Source organism: Thamnophis elegans, chromosome Z (genome assembly GCF_009769535.1).
Source record: "Thamnophis elegans isolate rThaEle1 chromosome Z, rThaEle1.pri, whole genome shotgun sequence".
Lineage (NCBI taxonomy): Eukaryota > Metazoa > Chordata > Lepidosauria > Squamata > Colubridae > Thamnophis > Thamnophis elegans.
In genome coordinates, this window is record NC_045558.1 from 1,872,877 (window position 1) to 1,884,156 (window position 11,280).

An 11,280-nucleotide genomic window follows, 5' to 3' on the forward strand; every position below is an offset into this window, starting at 1 on the left:
GGCCTGAGGCAACCCCGGCCGAGGAGCAGTCGCGAGCTCGGCGTTGAGGCGGCGCGTGCGCGGAAAGAGCGAGCGAGAGAGAGGGAGAGAAAGAGAGAGAGCGACGGCGAGCGAACAGCCTCAGTAGCCGCCGCGGCGCCTCCTCGGCCGCGCATGCGCGGAGCGAGGAAAGTGGGCGGCGCGGGGCCCCGGCGACGGCGGCGGCGACGGCGCGGTAGGCCCGGCAGGACAATGGCGGCGGCCTCGGCCTCGGTAACGGCGGCCTCGAGTCCCGTGTCGGGGCCTGGAACCGTCGTCGGAGGCAGCGGGCCCGGTTCGGCTTCTTCGTCCTCGTCGTCGTCGTCGTTTTCTTCCGCCGGCCCTTTGTCGCTTTCCCGCCGGAAAGACGGAGGCCCCGCCGGGAAATTCTGGGAAAGCGCCGACACGGCTTCGCAGTTGGAAGCCGCCCGGGTTTGGCTGGCTAAGCATTACAAGAAGGTGAGGCGGGGTTGGGGAGAAAAGGAGATGAAAGGGAGAAGAAAGAAAGAATAGGAGGGCCTCTCTCGTTCCTGAGGTAAAAAAGGAAGAGAAAAGAAGAGGAGGCCCCTCATTTCCCATGAGAAAAAGAAAGAAAATAGGAGGCCTATCATTTCTGAGGAAAAAATAGGAAGGAAAGGAAAAATAATAATGAGGCCTCTCATTCCTGAGGGGAAAAAACAAAGAATGGGAGGCCTCTGACCCTTGACCTCTGACCCCGCCTCCCCTCGACCCCCCTCCTGCATCCCCCCTCCCTCTTCCTCCTCACATATCCCTCCCCTCAGGGCTTCCCTGGGATTAGGTTAGGGCCTCTTTCATCAGAGCGGGTGGTCCCATCATCCACGGTGTGAGGGGGGCAGGGTGTTGTGGATGATGGGGCCAGCTGTGCCCGGGGACAGCCCCCTTTCCCTATTTTAGCCAGAGATAGGGTCATTCTCCCCCCCAACACACACACACACGTCATAATGTCTTCATCTTCCTGCCCTTTTGGGTCTGGGAGAGAGGGGTGGCTGTGGATTATGAGTCCAACTGGACCTGGAACAGGACCTCCCCCCATATTTAGCCTTAGATGGGGGTCATTCGGGATTCGGAGTCCTACATTGGGCGGCATATAAATGTTATTAAATTTGCAAACTTGCAAACTCATTCTCCCCTCCCCCAAGTCATAATGTCTTTACCCCCCTGCTGTTTGGGAGAGTGGGGTGGCTGTGGATTATGGGGCCAGCTGGACCCAGGGTCATTCCTCTTCCCCCCATATTTAATCCTAGGTGAAGGGTCATCCTTCTCTCCCCATTCATAATGTCTTTGCCTTCCTGCTCTGTGGGATTGTGTGGATTGCTGTGGATTATGGGTCTAGCTGGACCTGGGCACGGGTCTCCCCCCCCTGTATTTAAATCTAGAGAGGGTCATTATCGTTGTCCCACCAAAAGCAATAATGTCTTAAGGTCTTCTTAACCCTCCTGCCCTCTGGTCTGTGGGGGAGAGGGGTGGCTGTGGATTATGGGGCCAGTTGAACCTAGGGATGCACCACTTGGATTGGGGAAATGTCATTTATGCAACCAGTTGTGAGCTTTTCTGCACGGGGAGCTGTGTTGCATTGTTACTTTTCTTCCTGTCTCCTCCTAGCTACACTTGCTTTCTTTGGGGCCCTTGAAGACTGGATTTAATTCTCAATTCTTTAGGAACCTGAGATCTCCCCAACCCCCCTGAATACAATTAGTCCTTGACCTACGACCACAGTTGAGCCCCAAATTTCTGTCCCTAAGCAAGACTTGCTTGGGGAATTTTGCCCGATTTTACAACATGCTAATCGAATCCCTGCAGTCTTGGGTGGTTAAGGGAATCTGGCTTCTCCATTGACTGCGCATTGTGAGGTCGCAAAAGGGATCACGTGACACTGCAACTGTCATAAATATGAACCAGTTGCCATACGTCTGAATTTTGATCGTGGGGACGCTGCAAAGTTCGTCACTGTGAAAAAGGGTCATAAGTCACATTTTTCAATGCCGTCATAACTTTGAGCCGTTACTAAATGAAATGTTGGGGGGGTTGGTCTCTGTTTATATACAGTTGCTTGTCTTGGCAGTGCTAGAGGGAGCCTGGTTTTCTCCCTTGTGAGTTCCTTGATTGCTTTCTCCCTGATGGTTTGACTGGTGTAAATCCATGCTTATCTGGATTTCTCTTTCTTTGTCCTTGGTGCTCTTGGAGCTTGGTGGTTTGTTTGTAAATGTCTCATGATCCCACTAGGATGGGGGTGGGGGTTTGGTCTCTATATAATTGCTTGCCCTGGCATTGGTGGTGGTGGGAATGTGGGTTTTCCTTGATTGCAGTATTGTTGTCCACTTGATTGTTTCTCTGGGGTTAATCCCTGTTTATCCGAGTTTCTCTTTCTGTATGGTCATTGGGGTCTTCTGTAGGGTCAATGAGAAGGAAGGACTCCCTGGAGAAGAGCCTAAAAACATCATCAGGGTGGAATGCTGGACAGACTCAGCTTATTTTCAGGTGCTGCTTCATTTAATAATCAGGAAAAAAACCACTCAACTCCATTTGTTTGAAATTAAGTGTACTTTTACTAATTGCAAACGAATAGTAGCTAAGCTGAGTCTGGTTAATTGGGTGCGAAAGCAAAGAATATCATGTATAGTTCAATCCCCTCCCTTTGGCACCCCAGTCCATAGCCCAATTATAATTCACCCATCTGTCAGGTGGGAGATATCTTCAAAAAACCTCATCAGGTTGGAATGCTGGACAGTTAACCTTGGCGGGGAAACTCCCTTCCTCCACATGCGCAATGAGATGGTCAGAACAGCTTCTAGAACATTCCTCCAGCACATCATGATTCCCCTCCCAAATACCATGCCCTCCCTCCCCGTTTCAATGGCAGCCGAAGCAGCAGCAAAGCAGAGGCTGATAGGTGGGAAAGATTGAGGGGGCAAAAGAAGAAGAAAGGGACGACAGAGAATGAGGTGGCTGGATGGAATCACCAAAGTAGTTGGCGTGAGCTTAAATGAACTCCAAAGGATGGTAGAGGACAGGAAGGCCTGGAGGAATGTTGTCCATGGGGTCGTGATGGGTCGGACACAACTTCACAACTAACAAAAAGGGTCATTGGTGTTCTTTTTAGCTGGGTGGTTTCTTGCAGACATTTTGTGACTCAATTAGGGAACAGCATTAGTGCTAGAAGGGAGCGAAGGGAGTGGGAGGAAGAGGAGAACTCTGGGTTCCTTGGTGCTCTCTGAACTGGGTGGTTTTTTTGCAGACGTCTTGTAACCCAACTGGGGAATGTCATTGGTACTGGAAGGGAGGGGGTTGGTTGGTTGTGGAGTCGAGGAAGGGGGAGGGAGGGGATGGGGAGGAAGAAGAAAAGCTCTCTGAGTTTGGTGGTTTTCTTGCAGATGTTTCATGACCTAACTAGGAAACTTCATCAGTGCTAGAAGGGAGGAGGAGGACTGAGAGGTCTTGATGCTCTCTGGCCTTGGTGTTTTTCTTGAAGAATTTCATTATCCACAGAAACATGAATGAACCCAATGTTAGAACTGTTTTTTTTTAAACTTTATTTAAATTTTTTAAGTACAAATAATACAAACATAGTGAACACAAAAAAAGAAAGAGAAAAGAAGAAGGCAAAAAAAACCCCAAATATTATAGTGCACCCCCACACCCCGGAGACCATTTTTTCCACCCTTATATTTCTTCTTCTATAACAACTAAAAGATATACAATATATTCCAATTGTGCCTTTATCCCCCTCCAAAACAACATATATTTCCCTTTGCCTTCTACCAACACCAATGTTAGCACTGATGACGACGTCACCTAGATACCTACTAACAAGATGTCTGCAAGGATACCACTAAGCTTGGAGAGTCTTCCTCCTCTCCGCACCCCATTTTCCCTTGTAGCACTGATTCTGTTCCTTAGTTGGATCACAAAACGCCTGCAAGGAAGCCACCCAGCTCAGAGAGCACCAAGGGCCCCTGAATTTCAACTCCGAGCTTAAAAACTCTTCCCCCCATGCCACGATTAGTTGGTTACCCTGATCGCTGCGACATCGCTAATAGTCTGTTCTAACCCCTTGCGGGGTAGCTGCATCACACCCAATGCCACAAGCTTTTTGCAACTCCTCCTCCCCTGTGTTGAATTTTTCCCAGCTAGCTTTTCCCACGTGTAGTCATTAAGCTACGCGGTGGCGCAGCCTCTCTACCTTTTTCTGAAACCCAGAATGTCAGGTGAGCCGCAGAGGTTGTAAGGCAGGTCAAACCTGTTGGTTTCTTTGGTGCATGAACAGGCATGAAGTTGTGCACCCACGATAGAGCGTTTACATACGTGCGCAGCAGGGAACTGAGGCAGCTCTGGTCATCTCTTTGCAATCAGAATTCAAGTTTTCTCTTGACTTGCAACCTTTTGTTTAGCAAAGCTCCCAAGTTACAACGGCACCAGAAATAAAAGGGACCTGTGACCAGTTTTCACACTTGCAGCCGTAATAGCATCCCCGTGTGACCTGATCAAAATTCAGATGCTTGGCAACCGACTCCTGTGTCGCAGGAGATTCGCAGACTGTCCTAGAGTCACACGATTCCCTTTTGGTGGCTTTCCGATGAGCAAAGTCATTGGGGAAGCCAGGTTCACTTGACAACTTCACAACTGCAGCGATTCAGCCAACAACCGTGGAAAGAAAGTTCATGAAATGGGGCAAAACTCACTTAACCCCTTAACCGATGTCCTTGTCAGGGTCCCAAACCAATGCGAGTTAACAGTGCTAACACTTCGCGTGATTTTGATTCTGTGCCTCTGTTTTGACGAGCAAGGGTCGTTATTTAGCTTTTTCAGCTTTTGGCGCACGTGGCTGGCTCATGTTTAAAGCAATCGCCCATTAGGACGCAAAGGCACCTCTTGCGGTTACCGTTTTTGAGCCGGCTTCCTAGATGTAAAACCTTGCTTTTCTCCATATTGTTGGATAGGGCCTAGGGTTCGAGTCTGTCCAGATATTTTGGGTCCCAAGTTTGTCTTCTGGGATGTTGACTATTCCTGCCAGTAGTGTCGATTGTAAATTTTGATGAGTTCCCTTTCTATCTCCTCATCTTAAGTCATTTATAAAGATGTTCAAGAGTCCTGGGCCTAACACTTACCTTGTGGTACCCCACTCCTTACTTCCCTCATTGAAGATGTAATATCCCTAAGGCAGTATTTCTCAACCTTGTCAACTTGAAGATGTCTGGACTTCAACTCCCAGAATTCCCCAGCCAGCATTCGCTGGCTGGGGAATTCTGGGAGTTGAAGTCCAGACATCTTCAAGTTGACAAGGTTGAGAAACACTGCCCCTAAGGATTACTTGTTGAATACAGTTTGTCAGCCAGTTACAACTCCCTCTGTGGTGATGCTGTCTATCTCACATTTTCCCAGTTTACCAAGAAGTACATTGTGGTCTACTCTTGTCGAATGCCTTACTGAAGTCTTTTTAAGTATTCCATGTCATCTGCAAATAGGATCAGTTCCCTCATCTTTTATAAAGCCTGTACTGTCACAATCACACCTTACTGACCTCATGGCAGTGGGCTGGCAGGTGTCGACCCTAAACGCAACAGCCCCTCGGAAGGTTTAGCAGGGAAGAGCAGCTGGAAGTGCAGCTGTCCCTCCCCCAGATCTGTGACTTGAAACCCTGACCGACACGCCCTGTGCCTGCCAGCCTGGTAATGTTTCATCTGTTGTTCATCTATTGTGCAGCGTGCTGTTGTGTACGAATGAAACTTGGCCACACACAATGGCCTGCAGGGCTGGATTTGATCTCCCTTTTTTTTTTTTTAAGAAGCTGCCAATTAGTTCAGTAGCCGCCAAGCAGATTACAACAATTAGAAAAGCCGATAAAATCTTAAATTGTGAACAACAAACCTGCCCTAGAGTTGTACAGTCCAACTCTCTGCTAAGGCAGGAGACCCTTAAAGAAATACGGAGTTGGAAGGTTCCCTTGGAGGTCATCTAGTCCAACCCCCAGCTCAAGCAGGAGACCCTTAGAGAAATACGGAGTTGGAAGTAATCTTGGAGGTCTTTTGGTTCAAGCCTCTGCTCAAACACGAAACCCTAACAGAATCATAGAATGACAGAGTTGGAAGGGACTTTGGAGGTCATCTAGTCCAGCCCCCTGCTCAAGCAACAGACTCTTACAGAAATTGTCAGCTTCTGCTTTGCTATCGCTTCAGCTGCCATGAAACGGGGAGGGAGGGCATGGTATTTGGGAGGGGTTACTCATTGTGCTGGAGGAAGGTTCTGGAGTTCACCGACTGATTGGACTATGCATGCGTGGGTGTTTCCCGCCAGGACTAACGGCATCGACATTCCATCTTTGTGATGCCTTTTGAAGTTATCTCACACCTGACACTTGGAAGACTTATGATTGGACTGAGACTATGATGCCAAGGGGTGGGGAATGGGCTATTCTATATATCAATTGCTTTCGCGCCTAATTAATCAGATTTCGCTACCCTTCGCCTTTAATCATTCTTAATTAGTAGAAGTACACTTGATTTCCACACATGGAGTCTCGTGGTCTTTCTTTCCTAATTAATTAATGAAGAGGATCTGACAGAAATGCAGAATTGAAAAGGACCTTGTTGGTCATCTAGTCCAACTCCTTGCTCAAGTAGGAGGTCATATACTATTCTGGATATAATTGTCGATGCTCCATCACTGGAGGCTTTAAAAAAAAAGACTGGGCAGCCATTTATCAGAAATGCTCGTGGTTTTCCTGCTTGAGCAAGGCTAGAAGACCTCCAAGGTCCCTTCCAACCGCCTTGTTCTGTTCTGAAAAATAGGAGATTCCTCTTTCTTTGGGTGAGAGAGTTTGGCAGGTAAAAAAAAACCTGGAAAAAAAACCAGAAATGAATATGCAGCCGTAGATCATTTATTCATTATTCACCCGGTATTAAACAGCTAAGAGGGGTGGGGGTGGGGGGGGGAGAGCTACTTTGTGGGTCTACATAACAGAGCTGCAGAGGATCTTGGAGGTCTTCTAGTCCAAGCCCCTACTCGAGCAGGAGACCCTATAGAATTCCTGACAACCCTACACTAAAGTTGCTGATCGGGTCCCCTGGTGGAGCTTAAGAAAGTAGTCCTTGACTTACAACAGTTTGTGTAGTGACCGTTCAAACTTATAACAGCACTGAAAAAAGTCTCTTATGACCGTTTTTTCACACTTAACCCTTGCAGCATCCCCCATACGGTCATGTGATCAAAATTGGGGTGCTTGGCAACCGACTCGTATTTACAACGGTTTCAGTATCCCGGGATCAAGTGATAGCAGTAGACTTATATACCGCTTCATAGGCCTTTCAGGCCTCTCTAAGCGGTTTACAGAGAGTCAGCATATTGCCCCCAACAATCTGGGTCCTCATTTTACCCACCTCGGAAGGATGGAAGGCTGAGTCAACCCTGAGCCGGTGAGATTTGAACCGCTGACCTGCTGATCTAGCAGTAGCCTGCAGTGCTGCATTTAACCACTGCGCCACCTTGGCTCTTGTCCCCCTTTTGCGACCGCCTGATGAGCAAAGCCCATGGGAACACCGGATTCATTTAACAACAATGTAACTAGCTTGATGACTGGGGCGATACACTTGACAACTGCAGGAAGGGGGGGTCGTAAAACGGGACAACCCTCCCTTAACTGTCTGGCTTAGCCACAGAAATTTTCCTCACTCTTAAGAAACCTTTGGCTGCTTTTTGTACCTTTTGCTCTACACGAGTGGTTGTAACTCAGGGGACAGCCTGTATCTCTCTTGCTACCTGACTTCCACCTGCAACGGCTCCTCCTCACCGGCAGAGCCAGGATTAAAACAAAGAGAGGCCTATTGTGCTCTCGTGTTGCAGCCGATGCGGTTATAGATGGAAAATTAACAACCACAAGAGTGTGTGTGTGTGTCTCTTTGTTCCACAGTATGTCCAGGCCGATGCACCGACCAATAAAACCCTGGCTGGGCTGGTTTCCCAATTGCTGCAGTTCCAGGAAGATGCCTTCGGAAAACATGTGGCCAATCCTGCCTTTACCAAGTTTCCGGTCAGTATTGAGGATTTCCCCAGTGTGGGTCTCCAGTGATACTCTTTGTGGGCAGAACGGGAGATGCCAAAGGTTTGCCATTGTGTTCATGCCTAAGCGGGGGACTAGAACTCACTGTCTCCTGGTGATTGGCCCAAAGTCACCCGCTGGTTTTTATGCTAAAAAGAGAACTAGAACTCACTGTCTCCTGGTGATTGGCCCAAAGTCACCTGCGGCGTTGTTGCCACACTGGAGGGCCCGCTCATGTGTCCTTGGCCGAATTGAAAGGAAAACACCAGGCAGAAATCCTCGGGATGAGCGAACTTCAAATGAACATCGAAGATTCTCTTTTATTAGAAAAGTTAGTTACAGCGTCATCAAAAGAAGCGTATCAGAAGGCATATATAATCACACATGGTACAAGTAAACTAATGAAAAGTTCACAGCATTCTACAAATAAACCAATAGAAAATCACATCATGGCAAGGGGGGGGGAAGGGGGAATAGAAAGTTACAACCTAGCAGAGGGAGGGGAGACGGGGAATCGAAAGTTACAAGCTGCATGGCATAGGGGGGAGAAGGGGCAGGTGTGGGAGTAGCTGGCTCACATAGTTCATGAGGGGCTGCATAATGAGTCCTGACCGTTTAGGCCGGAAAGATGTTCCTGGTACGATGTTTCTCCATCCCTGTGTGGGTGGGTGGGTGTGTTTCAGGCAGGCAAAACCCGCCCTGCACACACACGCACACACACACACACACACACACACACACACACGGATGGATACCAACAGTCACCCATACGACATGCCTAAGGCAGGTCTAGAACTCACTGTCTCCTAGTTTCTAAGCCAGCCCCTTTGCCACTTGTCCTATCTGACTCTCAATTGCCGATCAGTGTGGCGAACTTGCTTGGAATTCTGGGAGTTGGGTTCTGATGCATCTGGGTGTCAGGTTGGGAAATGTGCTGGGAGCGAAGGATGCTTTTCTGGTGTTAAATCTGGTTTCATAAGTCCTTATGAAACTTTCTGTGCAACGTGTTTTGTCTTTGTCAAGTGGGGCTCAAGCCGTTCTTTGTGCAACTTCAGATAGAGTTTCGTTTGAAAAATTTCCCTTTCAGGCTGTTCTAGAATTGCAGAACTGCAAATCAGATTGAAGAAAGGAGAAAAAGAAAGGGATGGACAATGGGGAGAAAGAGAGAGGGAGGGAGGGAAGGAAATGGAAGGGAAGGAAAAGATAGGAAAGGACAAAACAAGGGAAAAAAGGAAAGGACAGAAAAGGAAAGGAAAGGGGGGAAAAGGAAGGTTAGGGAAGGACAAAATAAAGAAAGGAAAATTGGGAAGGGAAGGAAACCAATAAAAAAAGAAGGGAAGGGAAGAAAGGAAAGGAGAAAAGGAAAGGGGAAGTTAAAAACAAGGAAAGGGAAGATAAAAGCAAGCAAAATGATAGAAGAAGGGAAAAAGAAAGAAAGAGCAAAGGGAGAATGAGGAAGGAGAGAGAGTAAAGAAAGAAAACAAGCAAGAAAGGAAAGAAGAAAGGACATGTTTGATTTAAGGGCTTGGATCTGCCTGCCGTCCAGGCTCTTCCCCCTGACTCAAACCGCCTCGCCCTAGGAATCCTGGCCGGTCCTTAAAACAGGACTTCGGTTTGTTGTGCCTTTGTGCTTACCCGGCGACACAACTAAGTTGCGGTGGGGGAAGGCGCCTCCAGTGCCCCGTAAGCTGCAAGGATTCTTTTAACCCAGCGGCTTCTGAAGTTTGCTTGCAAAATCTGCAAGCGGTTGGCCGATCGTTTCTCCTCGTGCGGTGTGAGATTTGTGCGACTGGTTGCGTGTTTCAGATTTGTCCGGAGGGGGAACCCGCAACTCTCCCTTGTTGCGGTTTTGTCTTTCAGGCCAAGTGCTTCCTGGATTTCAAAGCTGGAGGGACGTTGTGTTACATCCTCGGTGCCGCTTACAAGTACAAGAACGAGCAAGGATGGTGAGTTTGCTATCCCCGCAACTAGTTCTCGACTTAATGACCATTCCTTTAGCACCGAACCTCCAATGGTGCTGAAAAAAAAGAGCTGGTCCTCATACTTACAGCCGTGCATGCGTGATCAATTGGCAATTCACTTGTATTTACGAATGTTTCGCTTTCCCGGGGTCTCTTGATTGTGACCTCCCGACGAGCAATGTCCACGGGGAAGCCCAATTCGCTTAACAACCTCATGATTCACTTAATGACTGCCGTGATTGCTTAACAGCTGGAGCAAAAATAAGGTTTATCAAATTGATCGAGGCTCACTGAGCCTTGCTTAGCGATGGAAATTCTGCTCCCGGTGTTGTCCGTAAGTTAAAAACTACCTACAGGGTGAAAAGAATTGCCTTTATTGCCATCCTGACTGATAACATACGTAGTGCTCAACTTACAGCAGTTCATTTAATGACTGTTTGGAGTTACAGCGCCATCAAAAGATGTGATTTATGACTGTTTTCAGAATGCGACTTATGACCGATATTCACACTTACGACTGTTGCAGCATCCCCATGATCACGGGATCTAAATTCAACCATTTGGCAACTGACTCATGTTTATGACTGTTGCCATGTCCCGGGGGGGGGGGGGCAAGTGGCAAAGGTGCTGGCTTACACGACCCCCTTTGGGGGTCAGATTCACTTAATAACTGGCTTCTTAATGTAATGACTGCAGCCATTTATCCTTTGATAAATATGGCCAGAAAAGTCATAAAAATGGGGCGGAGCTCACTTCATTGGGTCTCGTTTAGCAATGGGGTGGTCCGTTGGTGGTCGTAAGTCAAGATCAACCTGAAAATTGTGTTTCTACTTGTCCGGAATGGGGATAAATAGCCCCCAAATCTTTATTCTTCTGTGCAGGAGGAGATTCGACTTGCAAAACCCTTCACGGATGGACCGAAACGTGGAAATGTTTATGAACATCGAAAAAACATTAGTGCAGGCAAGGCTAATAATGTTATTTTGGATTGTGGAAATGGCTTTCGAAGTGCTTCTGAAGGATCCGAAGAGGGATTTGAGCCTCTCTCAATAAATATAATAAACATATTTATTATACAAGGCTGGATAAAATGCAAATGAACCAACCATCTGTGAAGTACTCTAAGAAAGAAAAAAAAAATCTCTTCCTAGATTTTCCCCTAAAGGTTGATTCTTTGTCAATCTCTTAAGTATGTATGTATGTATACGTATGTATGTGTACGTACGTACGTACGTACGTATGTATGTA

The 11,280-nt window shown here is 47.6% G+C and overlaps 1 protein-coding gene across 1 annotated transcript in view; it reads left to right on the forward strand.

Annotated features, from left to right (window-relative positions):
• Positions 1-11,280, forward strand: part of SMARCC1 (SWI/SNF related, matrix associated, actin dependent regulator of chromatin subfamily c member 1) — a gene marked incomplete at its 3' end in the record, with an annotated part of 66,307 nt that continues 55,027 nt past the window's right edge. The window contains exons 1-4 of the mRNA XM_032238164.1: positions 1-477; positions 7,943-8,062; positions 9,932-10,017; positions 10,914-10,995. Coding sequence (XP_032094055.1) covers positions 154-477; positions 7,943-8,062; positions 9,932-10,017; positions 10,914-10,995 — 612 coding nt within the window. The remainder of the gene's footprint in view (positions 478-7,942; positions 8,063-9,931; positions 10,018-10,913; positions 10,996-11,280) is intronic.